Consider the following 24799-nt stretch of genomic DNA (forward strand, 5'->3'; position numbering starts at 1 on the left):
TACTGTCGATATTCCTCACTTGCTCACAATGTATCATTGATCTGTTACTTTAATATGTTCTCACTCAATTACCACTTATGCCAACTAAGTACCTAATCCCATCTGGGATTCAACAACATTGTCTGACTGTATCTGGTCAATACGGCATTTCTTTCCAAACTAAACTTGACTCATCCACTTTCAAAACTCAGCGCCGGAATACCAATACACATAATTCTTCCTCTTCTCCGTAAATTACCGACATAAAAACCATCAACCTTTCACTATGGCTCGCCCATTCTGGGGTAATTTCATGAAATAATTATTCGCCTCACCTAATGTCGTTCCGATGTATCTGATATCTTTACTATATGATCCTTTTAATGATGGAGTCAACACCATTTATATTTCACTACTGTTCTTACATGAATGACATGTCACATTACTGGGGATGAGGAACAGTCAGGGAGCTCGCAGACTAAAACACGAGGGGGGGAGGGGTGCTGGAGAGAGCAGACAGAAGATTTATACACGGCATAGACAATGAGTGACAATGAGCCCAAAGTGTGCAAAGTACAGAAGTGATTTCAAGTATTGCTAGATTACCCCATATCATGACACCTGTATCCAGTCATGGCCATTCCTATTACACGTCATTTTCCTATGGTTGTGGGGCCAATCAGTTCAACTAAAACATAACCACTAGATCACCTCATGTTAAAGAGTAGAAGAAGCTAAAGGGAAACAGATCTGAGGTAGGAACGCCCGGTTTTAGCTGTTCAGGCTACAATTAAAGGCTTAGCTTGGTTGGTGTCACTTTGAACAGACTTTCAGAGACAGGTGTTTCGAGGTGAGTTCTGTCTTGGAGTTCCTCAGTGTGATGTTGTTTTCAGGCTTTCTGGTTAATACAGGGAGGTGAGGCGGAAACTGCAAACCCCGACCACAGCAGGTAAACACAGATGAGACAATACCCAGTGTGCGGGGCCCGCTGTCTAAGTGGTTAAGTGTGGGCAGAATCCTAACCAGATTTCTTGATTCCTACATCTGTAGCTGCGCCACCGCTCCCCATGTGCTGCTTGAGAACAAGACTGCAGAGTCCCCCCATCAGTACGAGTTTCTAGGTTGTTGAACCAGCGCAGCGTTCACTTCGCCCCTCGTATTCTTTATAAGAGCTGTGCTGGTTTTCTAATACTATGTATCAAGTGTCGGTGCTGCTGAGCTGGATTTTTTTGGGGACCTTATTTTTATTTTAATATTTGCAGATTTTATATAGTACGAACTCGACCTAAGGAATTGGAACGCTTTACGCGAGCACCAGTTACGTTACACAAGGACACATTAATTTTTGGTAGGCACGGGGAGATTAAGTGATTCGCACAGAATCACAGCATGTTGAGCTGACACGGAGGCTAGAACGACCTGGTTCCCCAGCTCCAAAGTCAGTAGCTCTAGCCCTGAGGCGACATCCTCCCCGTTCTTCTCACCCTCCTCTTGAATGCAGGCGCACACTGCACGGGGAGCTCGAGCCCACCACACCACCTGCGCCTCGCATGCATCCGAAATCCCCTGGGGGCTACACACGATGTCAGTGGGTCACCGCCCTCCCTGCAAAAAGCGTTGAAGAGCCTTCCAAACACAGTGACAACTCTCATGGAAGCAGCTCCTGGTCGCAAGCGTTGGTCAGTCTCTTGTGTGCGGGGGGGGGGTTAAGAGGGAGGGCGTTGATTCAAAATAATTCAGGTGACTATATGAGTGCAGCTCAGGTTTTTAGGCTTAGTGAGTCACAAATGAGTGGAAATGAATGCCACGCATAAACGCTATCACCCTCCCTGGTGAATGTGTTGATGGTCACTTCATTATGCCTTTGGGCACTAACAGTGGTTAGTTGACCTTTCTCTTTAGTGTGCTTTGGGGGCATAAAAACTTAAGTTACTCCACCCCCCCCCATGTTAATTTGCCTCCAGTAGGAGCTCATAATTGCAGGGTCATTAAAGGCCGCTGTCGGTTATTAACAGACCTGCTCCGACCATATTATATCTCCGTCACTCATTGACGTCACCAGTCCTCGAGCAAGCCTGCCCTTACTCAGCCCCCCCTCTTGTTAATTTGCCTCCAATAGGAGCTCATAATTGCAGGGTCATTAACGGCCGCTGTCGTTTATTAACAGACCTGCTCCGACCATATTATATCTCCGTCACTCATTGACATCACCAGTCCTCGAGCAAGCCTGCCCTCGCTCTGCACTTCCAGTGATCTTAGAAGACAAGCAAACAACAGGGGCTCACGACACTCGAAGCCATATGATGGGCTCAGCCAGTCTAGGCGCTTGAAGGAGGGTAGGAATAACAAACAGATAAACGCAAATCTCTCTAGGTTCTAACACACATGACTGTTTGCCTAACCACAGGCCTCACAGACTGTCAGTAATTGTGAGACGGTGCCCACAAAGAAGCGCACACATATGTTTGCAGGATATATACTTCACCGGTACACGCAGTAATCCCTAAAACGTATTATCACCTCCCCCCAAATGAAATACACCACGCTCCCTGTATTCTAGTCTAGGTGAGAGTGGGGGGTTTAGAGGCAGTGAGCATTGCCCAGTGACCCTCCACCAATGGGTAGCAAAACATGGCCACTTACTGGTGAAACGTAGGCAGCAAAGGAGAGGAATACACACTGTTTGATGCCCGAGTCCAGGAGCTACAAATAGCGGAAGCCTTCCCTCGGCACGCCTAACTCTGATGATGGCTGCCCCAGGGTCACACGGTGCAGCAGGGTCTGGGCTGCGTACCTGCTCGGATCACTTTGAGGTGAGAGGTGGCGGTGCATGTTTCAGTCACAGCTACATTGCAGCTAGTCGAAGAGTTTAAATCTAACTCACTGGGACGGTACGAGAGACGAGGAAAAATATCACAAGATAAAACTCTGGAAACGACGAAGATGCCTTCTCCGCGCCCAACCAAATGGTGGTTCAGTTTAATGAGGCACAGTCAGGAGGGTGAAAGTCAGTGCCGCCGCTTCTTGCTTCCGAGTTGCCGGGTTGTGACAGTGTGAGGGGTCCGCAGAGGTTGATTTCCACTCCAGGGCAGTGGGCGCTCGTGCCTGCCTAGATACTGCTAGGCGAGTACGGCAGTCTCTCAGCCAGAAGCGCTCACTGTATGAATGCACCACCGAGACAAGGAGTGCTGAGGCTACACTGAGAGAGGGATATAGAAAGAAAGAGCGAGAAAGCGGAGAGAAGGGAAGAGAAAGCAACAGAGATGGAGAGACAGAAATAAACGAGAAACAAACACAAGTATAAATTACGGACAAAAGACAAGATGGCTTACCTGCCCCAAAAGAAAGAAAAGAAAGAAAATTCAGCTGGGGCGGAGGACTCAGCGACTTCTTGTGGCGGCGGTCGGGGGGAAATGCCAGAACAAAAGCGCCACCATTTTCGCGATTCGGGGGCGTGTATTTAGCAGTTGAGTGACGGATGACGTCACGGCTTAAAAACTGCAAAAAACACGCCCCCGAATCGCAAAAAGACGGGGCTTGAACCGAGTGACGCCCCTCTCCTCCAATGGCTGACCAGCATTTACGAGGTCAGCCAATGGAGAAGAGGGGCAGGTTCAAGCCCCCATACTGCCAAAACATAAAATCTCGGACTCCGCCCACTGCGTGGGACGCTGGTCCGAGACCTAAAAAGGAAGCCGTCCTTTCGAACTTTGCGGCCCACGGCTACTGCATTCGCTTTAGGCCAAGCCAGCCCCTTTTGTTCGGAGCTTGGTGTAATTATAGGACAACGGTGAGTTCAACAAGTCTCGTCTCTCTTCCCCAAGATATAACAGCCTGCCAGATGTTCACAACATGCTTGCTTATACATCCGTGATCCAAACGTGCCATAGCAAATGCAGCTTTTAGCCAATCCTCAAACTGAGGGGGCTATGGATCTTTCCAGTACTTACAAGTTTCCCTTCGGGCGATGATAACCAAATATAGCAATGAACTACTATGTAACGGCTGTAAAACGTTATAAGCCTCACCATTGTCTCCAAAAATAACTAAAGTGAGATTAACTTTAAGACTGACTTTAAAAATGCCCCATAGGACTTGCTCCACACTCCTCCAAAAAACTTTTAGCTCAGGACAATCATAAAAAATATAAATATCATCGGCTTTAAGGAGATCGCATCTTGGACATTTAGGGGAGGATATAGGAGCAAATTTAGGTATCTTCGCCGGCGTATAGTAAAGCTGGGAGGTGACAAAGTCCCTTATCAGCCCCTCCTCAAACCAGTGGTAGCGAGCAGTGAGGGGAACATGGCGGCCATCAGCTAGCGGTCTCGGCTGATGCTCCCTCAGGCCGTGTGCTGATGTACTCTAGGGGGGCCCTGTATGATCTAATTTTAAGTTAAAAATGCCCCTTATGCTCCTCACCTCTTCCTCACATTGGATTTAATGCCTCCTGGCCCTGAGAACGACTTCCCCAGGCGTGGTGAATGTTGCCTGGGTCCAGCAGTGGTTCGGTGGCGCTCCGAGCCTTGTGGTGGGTGGGCACGGCTCCCGAGTGCCGGCGCAGCGACGTTGCATGCCTTTGGTTCTGGGTCACAGCCGGAGGAGTTAGCACCAGTGATTACGTAAGCCTCGAGAGCGGTGTTTGTTGCGGGGAGAGTGTAAAGGGGTGTGTCACGCTCAGACAAGGCACATTATTATCGTGATAGGTGTTTTCTAAGTGCTTCTGATTTCAAACAGTATTCAGTGATAACACTATTCAATAAAGGCATGGGTCAATACAGCATCGAGCTCATGGTTGTAGAACATTTAACTAAAAAGGATATTTACTAAATGTTCAAATAAAGCATTAACACCTGACAGTCATTCAATGGAGCGTTTGCAATAAATCCAAGAAAAGTGCATGGCATGAGACTGGTGATCATAAGTCAAAATTCAAAATGAAAATGTTTCCCAATATGGACTACACAGACAGCCTAACATAATTGATATCATTTTGATGATTCTGACTAATATAAAAGGTTTTATGTTTACATTTTGATTAAGGTAAGAAAGAAGAGAAGTAGAGCAAACGTACTCATGGATCTAAGCAACAGTGCAAGTCAAATACAAGAATTTCAATCAGTTATGTGCTAAAGGGAGATGCATGTTACACACTGTTGAGGTGGCTTACCCCTGGTCCTGCAGGAAATGTTGGCCGTGGGATGCCTGCTAAGCCCAGCTTGCTATGGATGGCAGTGGCAGACACTATCTGAGCTGACGACATTGCTGCCATGTGCTGGAGTGCTTTATCCTTCGCCGTCTGGTCCTTCAATAGGATAGTTACAGGCAGACTTAATATGTGCTGGACAAGCAATTCGTAACATATTGAGCAAAAGCAATGCACATGAGCAATAAAGACTAAGAAGATGGAAAAGGGTAACATGCAAGTGAAATGAATGTAGCATGAAGATGATCAATGTCCTTTTATTACCTACCTTTTTATGAAACCTGGACTAAAGTACAGTTAAGTTCACAATATCTGAAAAGAATCCCCCGATAAGGTCAGCAGTGACCACCATGTTTGTTATACTACCCCTCAGACGTTAGACACCAATTGAACTGTGAACTGTGGTATCCACTGTTAGATTATGACCTTCAATTTAACTATTTACATATTTCCTACAATTCATGGATGTACGTTGCTAAAAAGGTCAGACCTTTGTTAAATAACTAGTGTTTGTCTTTTGTACTCATATAGATAAAATATATGTTTCAGACTCAAAATACTAACTTTTTCTAGTTCGTAAAACTCAATTCATACTAAATGCTTTGGGGTTAAAGACACACATATTTCATCACAATAACTTACTACTTGTAGAACATCAGCAAAGACGCTACACGATCATACATACATTTTCTATTGGAAGAACAACAATAATTAATATTGGTACTTTTAAAGATTGATATGAACAACCACTCCCCGGGATAATTCTTTAAAAACTATACCACGTGTTTTGCATCAGAATCAACACGAAATTACAATTCAGTATTTTAGAGATATCCAAGTATATATCATCCTCTGAGAATGAGGTAGACTTTCAGTACAGGCTCAACTGAACAGTGTCAAATCTCAGGCATGTTGCAATTAGTTGGAAGGGAAAGACAAGCCAGTAAGGTATTGAGTCATATATCTGAATCCACTTTGTCAATTGTGACAATCTCGCCGTAGCCATTTGTTACAATTAAACTTTGCTCTGCCAAATAACAGACAGTGTTTTTTCTTGCAAGAAGGCGGGACAGGGAGTTCTATACATTTACCAGATATATTGTACATCTAGAGGAACATTTGATAGAAATATATCGAGTTTTGTTACATGGGTGCAACGCGTTCCTCGCACAAACCCTGATGAAAGCAACACATGAATATCCCTGAGAAACTTTGTAACAAAAGATAGCATACATGTGTTATCTTTGGGAAATTTACTATTTTTATTTTAGAAATTGCTGGCATTAGAACACACATTTGAGTAGGATTCTGGATACATCACTAAGGCACACGGGGAAAGGGAAATCTGCAACCTCAACCAGTTAATTAAATTGGCAGGTCCGACGCTTACAGAAGGCATCTGCCAATTATTCTTTTAATCTGAAATAGTGTCCTATTACTTACCGGTAATCTTCATTACTCCGGGTCCCGTTGTCCTCGTCCCCTTCATTAATAACAAGTGAGATCTACTATCTCTCAGACAGAAAAAAGAAAGCAGGAATGCTGGTACGCCCCTCCCTCTCCCTATAGGGAGTACATAAGGGTACAGTACCCAGCATGCCCCCTGAACCACCAAGCCCAAGATGAGGGCCGGAAAGCCCGGGAGGGAGGGAGGGATGTAATGAAGGGGACGAGGACAACGGGACCCGGAGTAATGAAGATTACCGGTAAGTAATAGGACATTACCCCCAGGTCCCTCCTGTCCTCGTCCCCTTCATTAATAACAAGTGAGAATACCCAAGCAGCACCCGGCCATCATCAAACAAAAAACCACCAGGACACAGCAGAACAGCAACACCCAGCAATTTATTGCAAACAACAGCACAGCACAAAAAAAAAAAAACAAGGGGATCAGGAACACACAGCCCGAAGAACCCCCAAACCAAAGTTAGTGTCATCCCCCAGAACATTCTGGATACGGCAATGCCTAACAAAGGTATTAGCAGAAGCCCAAGTAGCGGCCCTACAAATCTCCGAAAGGGACACCCCACGAACCTCTGCCCAGGAAGCAGCCATACCCCTAGTAGAACGCCCCTGAACCCCAGCCGGGGGAGGGGAACCAGAAAGGGAATAGGCCAGAACAATAACCTGCTTCAACCAACGCCCAATGGAAGAAGTAGAAGCCCGACCACCCCTGGAGACAGCACCAAAAGAAACAAACAGGGAGTCAGAAAGCCGGAAATCCCGGGTCCGATCCAAAGAAACCCGCAAAGCCCGGCAAACATCCAGCAAGGACCAAGGGAGGTCGTCCCCGTCCACCGGAGCCGAAAGCAAAGCAGGGAGGACCAGCTCCTGTGAGCGATGAAATTGGGAGGAAACCTTAGGGACGAAAGAGGAATCCAAACGAAGGACCACCCCGTCAGCAGAAAAGGACAGAAAGGGTTCTCGAGCCATCAAGGCACCCAGCTCCCCCAGGCGACGAGCAGAAGTGATAGCCACCAAAAAAAACAACCTTCAGCGTGACAAACTTGATATCCACCACTTCCAAAGGTTCAAAGGGAGCATCAACCAGTACCCTCAAAACCAAGGGAAGATCCCAGAGAGGAAAAGACGGACGCACCACAGGGCGCGAGTTAGAAAAACTACGCAACAGCCGGGAAACCAGACCATCCACATCTGGCAGGTTCCCCCAAGGAGCCCGAAAAGCCCTGATAGCAGCCCACTGAGCCCGCAAAGTAGAAACGGACAAACGTTTCTCGAACCCATCCCAAAGGAACTGGAGAACATCCGGCAAAGGACAAACCAAGGGAGACAAAGCCATGCCAAGACACCAACGCTCAAAGTTGCCCCAATGCCGACCATAGGATTGAAGGGTAGAAGGCTTCCGAGACTGCTGAATAGCCAAGGCTAAATGCTCCGGGAGACCCCTACGCCTCCACCCTTGCCTCTCAACCGCCAAACCGACAGCCGAAGCCGCCGGAGGGGCAACATCGGAGACGACCGCAAGGGAGACGGAAGGAAGGGGAGGAACCATGGACCCTGAACAGCCAACAGCATCAGCGTGGGGAACCAAGACCTGCGGGGCCAGAAGGGCACCACCACCACCACCTCTCGATCCTCCCGCAACCGGCGGGACAGAAAGCGAGGTATCAGCACCAGAGGAGGAAAGGCGTACAGCAGGCGAGACGGCCAAGGAAGGGACAGAGCATCCACCCCCCAAGAACCCTCCTGAGGAATCCGGGAGAAGAAGCGGGGAAGCTGCGCATTGAGCCGGGAAGCAAAGAGGTCCAGAAAGGGCTGACCAAACCTCACGCATACCAGACGAAAGGCCCCCGGTGTCAATGCCAACTCCAGGGATGCAGGAAAAAAACAACTGAGGGCATCCGCCACCCCATTGTCCACCCCCCGAACATGTACAGCCACCAGGGACAGAAGATGGCACTCCGCCCAGCAAAACAACGGGGACACCCCCGCGTTCAGGGACCGAGAACGGATACCGCCCTGGTGATGTAGGTAGGACACCGTCACTGAATTGTCCGACCGAACCAACACATGGCGGCCCACCAGAAGAAGTCGAAACCCCCTGACAGCTCGACACACAGCCGACAACTCCCGCCAGTTCGAAGACTGACGACCCTCCAGAAGGGACCAACGACCCTGAAGGCAGTCCGACCCCAAAGTCGCACCCCAACCCAGAGCGCTGGCATCCGTCGTAAGCACCACCGGAGGAGGAGACTGCAGAGGCAAGCCCTTGTCCAGACTGGAAGACAGAGACCACCAACGCAGGGCAGGAAGGATACGGAGAGACACAGGAACAAGAAGGGATAAATCCCCCGACAATGGATCCCACCGAGACAGCAGGTAGGACCACAGAGGACGAAGATGGAAACGCGCCCATGGAACCGTGAACACAGTGGCGGCCATCAAGCCCAGAAGACGCAACCACAGGCGGACCTGAAACGACCTCCCCACAAGAAACCGATGAGCCAGAGAACACAGGGCCACAGCTCGATCCACCGGCAGGAACACCCGATTCAGATCTGTGCGGAAACGGGCCCCAAAGAACTGCAAGTCCTGAGTAGGGGGGAGCCGGCACTTGGGGAGATTCAACAGGAACCCATGGTCCCTCAAAGCAGCACACACCACCCGCTGATCCGACAACAACCGCTCCGCTGAGGGGGAATGCAGGAGCCAGTCGTCCAGATACGGGTAAACCATCATCCCTTGGAGATGCAAGAAGGCTACCAAGGGAGCAACCACCTTCGTAAACACCCTGGGAGCCGACCTCAGGCCAAACGGGAGAACCACAAACTGGTAATGGACCCCCCGAAGGCAAAAGCGCAGGAAGGGACTGGAGAGAGGATGGACAGGGACGTGATAATAGGCATCCTGGAGGTCCAGAGAGCACATGTAATGACCCTGCAGAACCAGGGGAATCACCCTCTGAAGAGTCTCCATTTTGAACGGGATCCGCAACACAAATTTGTTCAGGGCCTTGAGATCCAGAACAAGGCGAAACCCTCCCGTCACCTTGGGCACCAGGAAAATGATGGAGTAAAACCCCCGACCCCACTCCCCCGGAGGCACCGCCTGAATCGCTCCTTTGTCCAACAGCGACTGAATCCCCCGAGAAAGTTCCGCCCGTTTGGACGGGCAGGATGGCCAAGGAGTCGGACGGACCCCAGAGTCCGGAGGCAGGCTGGAGAACTCCACACGATACCCCAGGCGGATCACGTCCAGGACCCACAAGTCTGAACAGGAGGACATCCAGGCCGGAAGAAACAACCGAAGTCGACCACCTACCAATGGTCCGACCACGGACCCCAGATAGTCAGGAACGAGGCTTCGCAGGAGGGGACTTCGCCTTCATGTCCCGTCCCCGACCAGGCCGAAAACGGCCACGAGCTCTGGAAAACTGCCTGCGAGAAGAGGGTCTAAAAAAAGGCTTCGGCTTAGAAAAGGCAGGAGCAGCCGCGGGCATCTTGAAAGAAGAGGAATGTTTCTTCTCCTTAAAAAGACGATGAAGCTTCCCCTCCAACTCAGCTCCAAACAACATGGAACCCTGAAACGGCAGACGCAGGGCAGCAGTCTTCTGGGCAGAATCGGTCTTCCAATCCTTGAGGACCACATTCCGACGAGCCGCTATACAAGCACCCCCAGACAGAGCGGAGGCCCGAACCACGTCAAAGGAAATGTCAGACAAAAACTCAACCTGACGCTCGATGTGTGCCAGAATATCAGCGCAGTCAGTGGTATTATCCATAGAATCAAACAAATTCTGCAAGTCAGACAGAAGAGACCGTGCCACATAGGTCCCATAAATACCCGCCCTCAGGGCCAAATGGGAGCCAGAATAAACTTTACGAAGAGAGGCGTCAACCCTCTTATCCACAGGGTCACGCACCACAGCATCTTCGGCCAAGGAAGTGCGACCAACCAGACTGGCCACCACAGAATCCACAGGGACCGAGTCCGGCAAGTCCTTCGCCATATCCTGAAGAGGATACAGCTTCGCCATGAAGCGGGGCATCAGAATGCGATCGGGATCCTTCCACTCCCGATCCAAAACCTCCCGCACACTAGGATGCACCGGCATAACCGTTGGAGCAGAATACTGGAACTGGCGAAGGAGAGAACCTCCCGACGAACCAGGCACACTATCCGCCGGAAATCCCATATTTTCCTTGACATGGCTCAGCAAATCCGGCAACATGTCCTTGTCAACATACTTGCCCTTTACCAGATCAGCGTCCAAACCACCATCCTCAGAGCCAGAGGACGAAGAAGAGGAGGAAGAAGGAGGGGGCACACCTCTAGCCCGCGACCTGGACTTATCCTTAGAACCCCCAGGCCTGGAACCACCCATCTCCAGCAAGGACTCCTGGATGAGAGCCTTCAACTTCGCATCACCCTTCGAACGACGCCTGGAGCGCCGGGGAACAGGAGAAGGGGAGGAGGAGGAAGATGAGGAGGTGGAGGACTCCTCGACATGCTTGCGCTTTCGGGAATGTTTCCCCATCTGAGAAAGCCCCAGCAAGCAGGACAGACCAGCAGGCAGGAAAACCAGCAAGAAAAATGAGGAGCCCAGGCAGCAGCAGGAGAAACAGCAACCAAACGCCTGCAGCAGCACAAATCAGCACAGCGACCGTTATCCCCAAGAACAAGGACGAAATGCAGGGAACAAAGAACATCCAGTCAATTTAAATGCCCCAAAACCGCTATGCGGTACTTACTGCAGGAACCGGCAAACAAGCCTCACACCGCCCGCAGCCGGGAACTTCAAACGCCTGACTTCCGCTTCCAAAACCAGGAAGTCAGGCAATGGCCGGAAGGAAGCGCCCCAGCCACCACGGAGCCGCCGCACCTCCCGGAGCCTCAGACGAGAATGGCCGCGTCTTGCACAGCCCGGCGGCACAGAGACGCGGCCCGACACTGCTTCCATGCCTCCAGAGCCTCACCCCGCCGGAACAGACCCAGACTCCCACGAGCAGGGACAGAGGCGGCAGACAGCGTCACAGGAGACTCCTCAAGCCCGGCAGGAGAAGTCAGCCCGGAAGAACCAGCCCCCACCCGAGGCCAAGCCCCAGGTGAGACCCCAGGAGCCCAACCGCTCCTGGGCTTACAAACAGAAAACTGTCGACAGACAGAAAAAAGAACAGGGGGCATGCTGGGTACTGTACCCTTATGTACTCCCTATAGGGAGAGGGAGGGGCGTACCAGCATTCCTGCTTTCTTTTTTCTGTCTGAGAGATAGTAGATCTCACTTGTTATTAATGAAGGGGACGAGGACAGGAGGGACCTGGGGGTAATGGTATGCTTGCCCACTTCTCCTTACCCAGCTTATAACACTGTCTTCCATTTAATGACAGTTTATTTTAGCAAAGCACATTAATCACTTCGGTATCGAAGGAGGGGGCATCTGATCATTAAACAAATCCAAAAAGCATCAACTATTAAATATATTGAAAGCAGATGTTGAAGGCCTGCTAATAAGCATGTTATATAAACTCTATTACATAAAAGATTTACTACTTGAAAAACTACATTCAGTTTTCTGAAGGTAAATGTTAGATGTTAGAAAGATCAGTGAGCTTGTGGAAGTGTTTTAGCCGTAATAATGGTGTGAAGGAGTGATATGATTCATAGCCTGCAGCTAACTAATATTAGCATTGTGGGATTAAAACAAAATAATCCAGAATAGGAAAAGGTTCAAGGCATTGATTTTTCTAAATTAGTATACAGGAATGATAAGTGAAATAAACGTAGCGTGTGATCGAACCCTGCAGACTTTCATGCTGGCAACACTTTAGCATTGATTTCTAGACTATGCAATTTGCTTGAGAATGCATTTGTCTATGGGCGCTTCTTAAAAAGAGGTTTGGAAGCTAAGGACCTCATACAGAGGTGGGCAATAGGGTCATTAGCAAAATAACACAGTGGATGTCTCATCAGCGCACTTGATGCTCCCTTTACATATTTATTCTACAGGGCTACGTGGAATGCTGGCTTTCTGAAAGGTGGAGTTGCCACCATCTAAACCATTACAAATACTCTCTCATGGAGCTGGTACTGATGGAACTGGTGCCAGCCCTCGACATCTACTCCACTGGCAATCCCTCTCTTCTGCCTAAATGCCATGCTTTCAATGTAGGACATCTGAGGCCATTCAATTGCGCACGGAAAAAGCTCGCATCACCCAAAGTTTATTAGTTATGTCGTTGCAGGAGATCAATCCTCCTTTGGGGGCAGGAGGTCTATTTTCAAGACATGTAAAGTGACTAAAGTTCCATAATGTGCCATGCCCTGCAGAAAGACTGCCACAGCAGCACTTTCCTCAGCATGATTTATGCTATATGTGTGGGACCCATTCCTGGAGAAAAATGTTCACCACAATGGAAGACAACCCTAAATGTGGCAGTTCATGTGCCTGCGGTGTGGTTGTAAATGATGCCCTAAGTATCTCCTCTTGGAACCCTCAGAGAATTAAAAGAAAAGGGCCATTGGAAGGTGCATGGCTGTGCAAAACCAGAAGCCCATAGATGCAAGAAGGAGAGCTTGTGTACTTGCACACACCATAGATGTCACTAACACGTCATGCAAATAAGGCTGCAGCAAAGAATCTGCTATATCAGAGAGGTATATCCTAATAAATAAATAATCCATGTGAAGAATTGTATTGTGCAGTATTAATGAACTTATACACTTGGTAAAAACTTGGAGACATTTCACCTCTTTTTTCATAGTCCCCTGACAGGATATGAAGCCTGCACTGCCGGTGCAGGCTTCAATTTGTCTCATATTGCCTGTAGCGCTCGGTTGTTGTCTTTCCATTCTTTTTGGTATTTATTCTGCAGCATGCCCTCCTGTCTCTTAGTAGCAAAGAAAGAAAGAAAGATCGGAAGAAGAAGAGAAAGAAAGCCGGAAAATCCTTATTGACTGTATGCTGCAAAACTGGATGCACTGTGCTGCACACTCGGCTGAATAGGGCAATACTCATAATATAAAGTCAGTACTCTGCGTATGTGCATATGTGCATGCACACGTGCGTGATCAGAATTAAACTTTGGCACGCTCAATTTCAAACTAACATTTTAGCTAATATTTTTGTTTTATTTGTTTCAAACAAGTATCGAACGAAAAATAATGGGCCAGTTGTGTACTAGGACGAATAACGGATAGGGTTCAGGTTGGGTTGGCACTTCCTGGCTCTAATAAGGGTGAGAGAAAGGTTCACCTTTAAATTCGGGGTGGATTCACACAGTTGCTACCTGCAAGCCCTGTGCTGTACATCTAACTATGCTAGCTTCAACCACACGCAGCAAACTACAGCAGGTGTTTCAGTCTAATACACTATTTAAATCACTTTGTTTGCTAAACACAGCCTTGTTCAAAGCTGCTTATCCTTGGAGCAGCATTTATTACACGATATTCGGGATTTCCATCAACGGCATAAATCTGTTGTAGCCGAGCAACTAAATATAGCAAGAGAACCCTGCCAAGAGTGCTTAAAAGAGATTGTTTTGCAGGAGAATGCCTGTCAGTAACATTTGGTGGCTATGCTTTGCGTCTTCCCTTCGCTAAGCACTGTGCCATCTCATGTTCTTCAGAGGATGCTTGTTGAAGAAGCCCTAACAAAGAACTGGAGATTATGTTATTTGATTTATTTGCTGTTTTAATTAAAGGTGCTTTGAACAATTCACAAAACATGCCATTCATTTACATATGAACTAAGATGAAAGCCTAAGGGAAAATCAAAGGAAATGAAGGGGAGGAAAATACAGTTGTGGTAAAGGGTGGCTAATAGGTTCTCGAAATCAAGAGGTATGTGTTACATTTACACGGAAATGAGAAAGAACGGGAGGGGGGGCGAATATTACATTAGAAAGACATTGTATAATCTAGACAAGAGCCCACAATTTCGTCTTTTTTTGGAGACTATAATGAGAAGGTAGATTTTTAAGTACCAATAAAATATTATGCAATGGGAGGTGCAAGCATGCGAGTAGAGTTAAACACAAGAGTAAGAACACGAAGAATAGAGTGTGGGGAATGGAGAGGCTTCTGAAAAATGATTGAGGGGATGAAGGCCTGAGTTTGAGAGATAACTTAAAAACAGCAAAGCCTAAAGAGAGCTACAAAAGAGAAACAAATTAAGGAGAAAACAACTGGAGACGAAAGGGTTTGAAAAATACCTAAATTGGTGAAAGAGAATACATTAACAGAGAATGCCAGGTTGCCTGCAAAAGAACAAAGCACACATGAGCCAGTGTGTGAACGGAGACATGAGAGATTGTTAGGGGATTGAGTTCAGTTTCATTTTCTTGAATGTTAAAAATTGTACTGTTTATATGAAGAGTCATCTTAAAATGTTAAGGTATTTAATCTATTTTGTAGTACACTTTTATGTTACTGAAAAGTATTGAATAAAGTAATCATTGATTGATTGATTGATTATGTCAAATACAGATTGTTGTTTTTAAATATAGTATGAAAAAAAACAAATACAGATTTATGGAGCAAAGCAGGAGTTTTAAGTGGATAAAGAAACATCTGCCAACTAGTGCAGGTGAAAACAGAGGCACCTAAAGTTGGAAGCATGAGTAATAATAAAGACAGCCAGATAATGGAGACATGCCAGCCAACAACATAAAAGTTAAAATGTTGTGAAAGTATACCATTCCATAAAAACAGAGTGGGGTGAGAAACAAACAAGAGAATAAGGAAGTGCAATTCCAAAAAGCAAAATGTGAAGGCTGAACGTCAGGCCTGAGGGCAGTAATAAACTCAGTGGAAATATAAAACATTAAATGTATGTACCTTATAAATTGGTTCAAGTTAATAGGTTTGAGGATGGAAGAAGGGAACAGAGAAGGATGTTAACTATTGAGTGGTCTGGAGAGAAAACTGAAGCTTGAGGATTGCTGAGTAAAAAAATGAATACAAACTGAGGATGGCCAATTGGATATTAGCACCTACAGGTACAGAGGAAGTTCGTATGGCTGAGATACCCGCCACCCCCTCTCAACACAATCCCCAAATGAGGGAAACCGGAAACAGTTCTTGAAGTTTTTGGAAGTGGGAGGGAGTGACCCTCCCGGCCGTATTTATTAAAAACAAAAAATTAAAAACATTTAAACATTAATGTACAATTTCATACCACACTGCGATGTTTGGCTAACCTTAACAGATTCTCTAATACAGAGGTTCTCCTAGCCGATCTAACATCCTACAAAACATTTACTTGAAATATTGAAATTGTACATCCTAACGTTTAAGGGCCAACGGCAAGGTCGTAACCGGTGTCAAGATCCCTAACCAGACATACCCCCCCCACTTGGGAGGGGCGACAGCACTGAGGCGTACTCACGTGCAACTACTACAATTTCCCTTGTCTTGACGGGGGCACTTATCAACTCGACGCCAGTTAAAGGTCGTTCGAAGACTCGTGTGAGGTATCTAGAAGGTATCGTAGACCTCCCCCCAACCCCACACAACTTACCGCATCTGCCGTCGCAGATGTCACTGGCCCCGGGAAATTCCCCAGGAGGGGGCTGTAACCCCTCCTACACAGGAAGGGGCCTTGACCGCCTTTCCTCTTCTTCCGGCGACCCATCCTTAGAAGGGACCGCCTCCCCGTTGAGGGGCCAAAGGCCACCTCCCCCGAGCGCTCCCATCCGTGTTGGGTGACGCCCACTCATAGGGATCTTCCAATTAGTGCTCACCGATCATGACCTTACCGCCTACCGCCTGACCGAAATAAATACGACAAGTGCTAACTAAACGAAACTACATTGGCCACTATGACCGAAAAACCTGTGTCTAAATGGACCTTAAATCCGACATTCTTTAATCACCAACTTGTAACATTGTACCAATCTTTATTACACATTAAATATCAACATAACACCAAACAACCTGAAAACGAAATAAAATAACTGATCAACTTTATTAAAACAACTAGCTGTCCTCAGGGGCTGGTGGGTGGGTCAAAATTGGCTCTTCGTTCCGTCTCGAGCTCACGTGCAGCGGGGAGGTGCAGCTTCAGAGCACAGGAACAAGAGGATGTCTTCTGGTCTTGCGTCTCTTTTTATCCATCTTCAGGGCAGGCGTAAACCCGCCCCTGCCTGCCCCGAGGGCGTGGCCGGCGGCGTCCGTGTCTAGGCCAGCCCACTCAAGGGCGGGAAAAAGCGCGCCCCGGCTACGCCGCTTCGGGCATACCAGCCGAGACGCGCCTCCCGCCCAAAAATGTCTTCCCGGGGGGATCGAGGCACTCTGCCATACGTTCGGGGGGACCGAGTGGTCGCCCCTTTCCATATGGCTGAGATACCCGCCACCCCCTCTCAACACAATCCCCAAATGAGGGAAACCGGAAACAGTTCTTGAAGTTTTTGGAAGTGGGAGGGAGTGACCCTCCCGGCCGTATTTATTAAAAACAAAAAATTAAAAACATTTAAACATTAATGTACAATTTCATACCACACTGCGATGTTTGGCTAACCTTAACAGATTCTCTAATACAGAGGTTCTCCTAGCCGATCTAACATCCTACAAAACATTTACTTGAAATATTGAAATTGTACATCCTAACGTTTAAGGGCCAACGGCAAGGTCGTAACCGGTGTCAAGATCCCTAACCAGACATACCCCCCCCATTTGGGAGGGGCGACAGCACTGAGGCGTACTCACGTGCAACTACTACAATTTCCCTTGTCTTGACGGGGGCACTTATCAACTCGATGCCAGTTAAAGGTCGTTCGAAGACTCGTGTGAGGTATCTAGAAGGTATCGTAGACCTCCCCCCAACCCCACACAACTTACCGCATCTGCCGTCGCAGATGTCACTGGCCCCGGGAAATTCCCCAGGAGGGGGCTGTAACCCCTCCTACACAGGAAGGGGCCTTGACCGCCTTTCCTCTTCTTCCGGCGACCCATCCTTAGAAGGGACCGCCTCCCCGTTGAGGGGCCAAAGGCCACCTCCCCCGAGCGCTCCCATCCGTGTTGGGTGACGCCCACTCATAGGGATCTTCCAATTAGTGCTCACCGATCATGACCTTACCGCCACAGGCCGGATAGTTGACCGGCTATCCGGACCCCCCACAAAACTCCTACCTAAAGGTCATGTTTCAAAGATTTCAACCATGCTAAGAGGTCTCCTAAGAACAACTCATTCCCCACCCAAGACAAATGCACACCATCCCCCAAATACATCCTGTCATCATTAATACAGCTATGAGAAATAGAATGCAATGTCCTGGAACGGAACAACCTACTCACTTTATTGTTAAGCTTTCTAACAGAGTGATTCAAAGCAGGTATAGAGATAGCCCCCCGCCACACCTTTCGTGGAATCAAATGGGACCATGCAATCGTGCACCCCGGAACTCTCCTCGCCAACCAACTTACAGTGGAAAGCATTGCCTCCAGGAGTAGTCGTCTACCGATGGTGACCAAATCATTGCCCCCAACATGCACTATAACTATAGACGGCGGTGACCTTGTCCGCCCTAACAAACCCTCAAAAAATGTTTGAAACTGGTCAATACAGAGACCGCCCCTTCCGTAGAAGGACATCCTGTACCCGTATTCCCCAGCTACGTGAATCATGTCACCTGCTTTGAATACGTCTGCGGCACGCCTCACGTATGAGTGGCCCACGACCCACACCTCCTTTTTCACAGCCGGTGATGTCTGACCGCTGGCCCGGTGTAAGGTCGACTGCATAGTCCGCCCCGCCTCATAGGCTTGCGTAACTGAAACCAAACAAAAAACAAGAAGCGTGAGTACAGAGTACATAATTACAGCTTCACAACATGTGCAAACGCACATATCTTTTATAACAATTGGAGGACCAACGCCCCATTTGTTTCACTTGCTCAACATTAAGACCCCTGGCTGTAGCTTCCGTAGCAGCCCCTATCCGAAAGGAATGGGTCCCAAATTCGCCCGGGTTCAAGCCCGCAGCGGCAACTGACATCGCAAGCACCCGCTGAAACTGAAATTTCGTCAGTGGGGTGGCGTCCGCGTGTCTTAACAAAGTCCCCCCCCATGATGCCACCCTTCGTGCTAGGTAATCCTCTAAACACTTTACCGGACATATGGAGGACCCAGGAATCCTGCGTATGATGACGCAGTCACCCATCCCATCTTGGTCAGTCTTAGACCTTACAAAGGAGACAGTCATTGTTTCTCCCCTGATCTGAACGTGTTCCCGGCACAAACCCCCCGCCACATCCAGTTTGTTCCTTGCAACTAATTCGCTTACCCGCATTGCTCTGTGAAATGCTAGCGTAAACGCGGCTCGGAACAGCACTGCCTCAAACTGAGAGGAACATGTGGCAGGAAGTGTAGCCAACAACTGGGACAATCTATCCAAACCTTTCATCTACTCTGCGACCCTCAAGGCGTTGCCACCCACGCAGCGCTTTCTGTACAACGAAAGACGCTGTTGGGTCCTGGATAGCGTGTGCTCTGGCAACAAAGGAAATGGCAGCACGATGCCTCTGGGCCGTAGCCACCGATTTCCCAGCCCTACGTAAGGACATCAGGAAATTCACCACCCATTCCTCATGACCCCAAAGTCGCTCTCTATCACTCCCCAAAAAGGCTAAATAGACCCGAAACGCCCCTTCATATGCCTTCCTCGTCCTTGGTGCTAGACTCTCTCCCACGAGGTGACGAAGTTCGGGGCACCGAGAGACCAGAGAGCTTCGGTAAAGGGTGCCGGCTCCGGGTCCGCTGAGGGAAGGAAACCCGAAAAAGCCTGCATTTGAAAACGAGACAGTGCGTCAGCTGCCTGATTCATCACCCCTGGCACGTGTTTCGCTCTGAATAGCACGTTCAATTGCATACATAGTAAAACAATTTCTTTAAGCAGTCTTAAGATCAGTTTACAACGTGCTGCCTGACTATTGATGCACTCGACCACAGTCATATTGTCCGACCAAAATATGACCGAGTGATTTTTGAACCCATCGGGCCATGTTCTCAAGGCCACCAAGATGGGAAACAGTTCGAGGAAAGCAATATTACTCGTCAGACCCTTCTCATGCCACCAAGTCGGCCATCTTTGTGCCGACCATTTTGTGCCGAAGATGGCGCCAAAACCTATGCTTCCCGCCGAATCTGTCCATAGCCCCAGCTCCTCAGAAGACACGGCTGGTTTATTCCAGACGATTCTACCATTGAAATCCGCCAAGAATGCTAACCAAATACGCATGTCCTGGCGGATCTCGGCCGATAGTCTCGTGCGATGATGGCTTTCTTTAAGGCCGACCATCGCCTGGGCAATTGAACGGGAAAAGGGGCGGGCCATTGGTATTACCCTCAGGGCAAAATTCAACTGTCCCACCACCTGCTGTAATTGTTGCAGCATAACTTTTGATGCATTTATACACAGTTGCAGCGCAGCCCTGAACTTCAACACTTTCTCGGCTGGCAAACGGAAACACCCCTCAATGGAGTCCAACTCGATCCCCAGAAACTCGAGGCAAGTCGTAGGACCCACTGTTTTACCCGGCGCCAATGGCACGCCTAACTGTTTCATCAACACACAAAATTCGGCCAAGGCCCGGCCACATTCAAGACCCCCGGCTGCCCCAAGAAATAAAAAATCATCAAGGTAGTGCATTACATCTTGGAAACCCGTATGCTTTGTGAAGACCCATTGTAGAAAACAACTGAATTTCTCGAAATAAGCACAGGATATAGAACACCCCATTGGCATACACCTATCCATGTAATAACAACCCTGAAACATGAAACCTAGGAGACGCTGGTCGTCTGGGTGTACCGGGAGCAATCGGAACGCTGACTCGATATCTGACTTCGCCATCAGCGCCCCGGGCCCCAGGCGATTCAAAATGGCTACGGCCTCATCGAAGGATGCGTACCGCACCGAACACACTTCTGGATCGATTGCCTCATTTACGGAAAGACCTCGTGGAGCTGATAAGTTATGAATTAGTCGGAACTCTCCAGGGTCTTTCTTGGGGACTACCCCTAAGGGAGAACAAACAAAATTCTGGACTGGGGGTACAGTAAACGGGCCAGCGACCCGACCTCGAGTCACCTCTTTTCGGATCTTATCCTGTACTACGGTTGTATGCTGCAGGACGGAAAGTTGGTTTTTACACTTATCCACACCCTGAAAGTCCCCTACCGGGATGCGGAAACCATACGAAAAACCGTTTCGCAGCACCCCAGCAGAAGTACGATCCGGGTAATCACTGAGCCAAGGGATCATTGCCAGGGTATCAATGGGAGTGGGTAAAGGTGCCCCTCGGACTATATTAGACCTGTTTGGCACCTCCTCTCCCCCCGTTATCACCCGTTCTGGCTCTGCACGAGGCCTCAGGATGGGACGACCCACAACCACTACATTCATGTTTGAATTTACACGATCCCTGCGGTCTCGTACATTTTCCTCTGTTGTAATTAAAACAGAAACCCTTTCTTCCGGTATTGCCGGTAGGTTTCGAGTGATCATCGGCCCCCGAACCTGATCGAAAGGGCGTCCCCGCATATTGTCGGGAGGATTCACCCACATTACTTCCCACCAACGGCATTTTTAACATCCCTGACTCCTTCATTTTATCCCAGGTCAAGGCATCATAACAATCCCAGGTTAAACTTTTATTATGCTCCTTTTCCTTTCTGAACATATTATCGTAACAAAACCAATGATTCCCCTGGTGCGATGTCGAGTATCCCATGATTCGTGATTGGTAGATTGGGAACTCGGAAAGCAACTCAGGCCTACGTTCCCCCAGGATTGATGTAAAGATTCCCCAGGCATTGCCCCAATTGGCGATATTCTCATTCACTTTAAAGGCGGCCATTTTTGCGCGCCAAACACTCGGATGCATTAGGTCCTTCTGACTCTTTACATGCTCCACCTCATAATGATCAACAAGTAACGAAAAAATGTTCACATACTCCCCCGCCCAAATCTTTTCCTTAATTGCTAAAGGAACATGTTGCCCCAACTTTTCTCTCCGAGAGGGTGTTGACTCATCCCTCGCGATCGGCAATGGCCGCTTACCTGCACCTGACGCTGCCTCTGTGGTCGCAACCGTCCCTGGTGTCTTGTCCCCCACTGCAGCCGGCACGGGCACCTTGGCTGCTTCCCGTTTCTCACGCAATTGCTTAATCAGCTCCTGCGCTTCGACAGCCGTGGCGCCCTCGTTACCTTTTCCCAACCACGCTGCCAATTGTGCTGCCAACTCGGGCGGCATATCATCCTCGGACACGGGGGTGATCGGATTCCCCTCCTCCGGCACGGGAGTTGGAGCCTCGAGCGGAGCACTGGGACCGGGGATCTCTTCTTCCGCTGCCCCCCTCCTGGGCCTCTTGTTTTTCCCTCCCGGGGCTGCTCCCGCCAAAGGACGTTTTGGACCCCTTTCCTCATTCTTGTCCACCCGCTTCCTTAGCTCGGACATCTCCTTCATGAGAACACGCAGCATCTGGTCGGTATTCATGGGCTTTCCAACCTTCTTCGGCATTCTCCAACAAAGTAACTGAAAAACAAACAAGAACGATTAAAACGCTCAAAATTGGCTCTTCGTTCCGTCTCGAGCTCACGTGCAGCGGGGAGGTGCAGCTTCAGAGCACAGGAACAAGAGGATGTCTTCTGGTCTTGCGTCTCTTTTTATCCATCTTCAGGGCGGGCGTAAACCCGCCCCTGCCTGCCCCGAGGGCGTGGCCGGCGGCGTCCGTGTCTAGGCCAGCCCACTCAAGGGCGGGAAAAAGCGCGCCCCGGCTACGCCGCTTCGGGCATACCAGCCGAGACGCGCCTCCCGCCCAAAAATGTCTTCCCGGGGGGATCGAGGCACTCTGCCATACGTTCGGGGGGACCGAGTGGTCGCCCCTTTCCAAGAGGGATTTAAGAAAGTGAGAAAAGGCAGCTTAACAGGGGTGGCGTCCCGAAGCCACGATCGCTGTGTTTCTTCAGAGCTCCCACCAAGATGCTGTTTCTTCCCATGTCTGATGGACTCATTGATTCCTCCTCTGTGCTGTTCTAATTTAATTGATCATAGGTGCAACAAATAGGGAGTTTGAAGGCAGAATACTCTATAGAAGAATGCGAACTACAATAAGACCTTAATGAAAACTAGCATAGGAATAAAGGGTATTTCTGAAATGTAATCAAATCAGTTACATGTCTTCCTCTTCGCAACTTTACTTTTGAGGTATTGGTAACAAGGACATAGCCAGCAATAGTGCAGCAGGACCATCAGCACGAGGGCCTCAGGGGCCTTCTCACCCCAGTTTTTTATGACCTAACATGAGAAATAATCAATTTTTCCTGGCTTTCCTTAGGGACCATCGCACCAGTGATATGCCAGTGAGGAGTAAGCATTATCAATTCGATGCATTTGCGCAGAAAGACATCACAAGAGTGACCCAATAGTCTCAAAATATGGGATTAAGCTTGCAGAACTAAACAGACCCACTGCGACACAAGTGAGTAGCTACATGTAATCTAAATGCAAAATGCTACAGACAGCACTTAAACACCTTGTACAATATCACGACCTGTGTACCTCTTTGCTTCTTTTAAGCATTGTTACTTGTCTGACAGGATCAGGCGTGGCCGGCATAGGTAAGAGTGGTGAGGCGGGGTGAGGGTGGGGCGGGTGGGGGGTAGTCGACAGGATAGGTAAAATGAAATAAATAAATAAAACCACGTACCTTGCACTCGCTGCATCGCCGAGGTTAGTCGTTTTATTTATTTATTTCATTTTACCTATCCTGTCATCTATCGACTCCCCCACGACACCCCACCACTCAGAGAAGGCAGTCCTTTGACAATTTATCATGATTTTTGTTTTAGGCAAAAAACATTACAAACAAATTTGGCACTGATTTTGTGGGGAGAATTTAATTGTAGATGAAGGGTTTATGTTAAAATTTGATCTAAATTGCTAAAGCCACCCAACATTAATTATCAAACAGATAAAAACCTTTTATTCATAGTGTGGTTTCGAATCTTGATCACAGTATCTAAACTAGTTCTTTTTGGTAATAGTCCAATGTTTTTCAAATATTTAGTATCACTAATATGTTCTTTAATTGGTGCCAGGTAAGTGCACATTTAAATATTTCGTATAACATGCTCATGCTGAAAACGATATATGATTATTACTACTTGCCTTACTGAAAGCTGTTAATGAAACACATAATTTTTAGTTCCACCCTGTTTAATAATATGAGCCTATATTTAAACATGACCTCTTACATAATTTTTTTAAAATAATAACGAGTTTCGTATTTTTAACTTTCATACTTGCCTAGTATTATGGGAATGAAATATCTTTTCGTAAAGTTATCCTCTGACCCTAAATACTGCAAGGGAGATAGTGTCAACATTTTCAAACACTATTCAGAAGACTAGTTGCAAATATGTTTAGCACACACCAAATAAGAATATCCATTAAAATCATTGTATCTAGCTAATATTTTCAGTAGTTAATGGCAACGAAGAGCAGAGCTTTATTAGGAAGAAAATAGCAACGTTTTAATTGAACAAATGGGTATTATCAACTTTCATTACAATGGCAATTAATTCTATTAGACTCACACACAGCATTAGCCGTGTTACTGTGCAATAAATGTAACTATATTGAACACAAAACCTCCCATTTCCATATTGAAAGAAGCACTGTGCGAAGAATGTACTCTGGAGCACACTAATCATTCAATTTTAAATATACACTTTTTCAGCACAGCACCAAACTAGAGAATAGGCAAAATATTAGATTTCAGGTGCCATTAAAGTAATGGACCTGAAGTTCATGATTGCCTTTCCAAAATGAAAGGCAAATCTCAACGTGGTCAAAGATTGTAGTGAAATTAAAATAAATATTTCTTTCTGTGAGTGATTTATTTTTTATGAGTTTTTGCAGTTTCAGCTGAGCGTGTTAACTTAACTCATAATATACTGTTCAGGTCATGGACAATTATACAGGTGTTTAGCATGAAATTCGTCACACAGCAGGACTTTATCACACCATCATTATTCAGAGTCAACATTTTAAACACAGCAATATTCAGACTGAGGCAGGTAAAGCTAATTCTGTTACCAGCATGTTGTCATATGGATACTTCGTTACATATATTGCATTAAGTTAGCATGAG

The 24799-nt window shown here is 47.7% G+C and overlaps 1 protein-coding gene across 6 annotated transcripts in view; it reads right to left on the reverse strand.

Annotated features, from left to right (window-relative positions):
- The window catches only part of TEAD1 (TEA domain transcription factor 1), a 414947-nt gene that overhangs the window by 103304 nt on the left and 286844 nt on the right, over positions 1-24799 (reverse strand). For all 6 annotated transcript variants that reach the window (XM_086955933.1, XM_086955930.1, XM_086955929.1 and 3 more), the window contains one exon: positions 5150-5284. In XM_086955933.1, coding sequence (XP_086812059.1) covers positions 5150-5284 — 135 coding nt within the window. The remainder of the gene's footprint in view (positions 1-5149; positions 5285-24799) is intronic.

The sequence above is a fragment of the Lissotriton vulgaris genome, chromosome 2_1, assembly GCF_964263255.1.
Source record: "Lissotriton vulgaris chromosome 2_1, aLisVul1.2, whole genome shotgun sequence".
NCBI lineage: Eukaryota > Metazoa > Chordata > Amphibia > Caudata > Salamandridae > Lissotriton > Lissotriton vulgaris.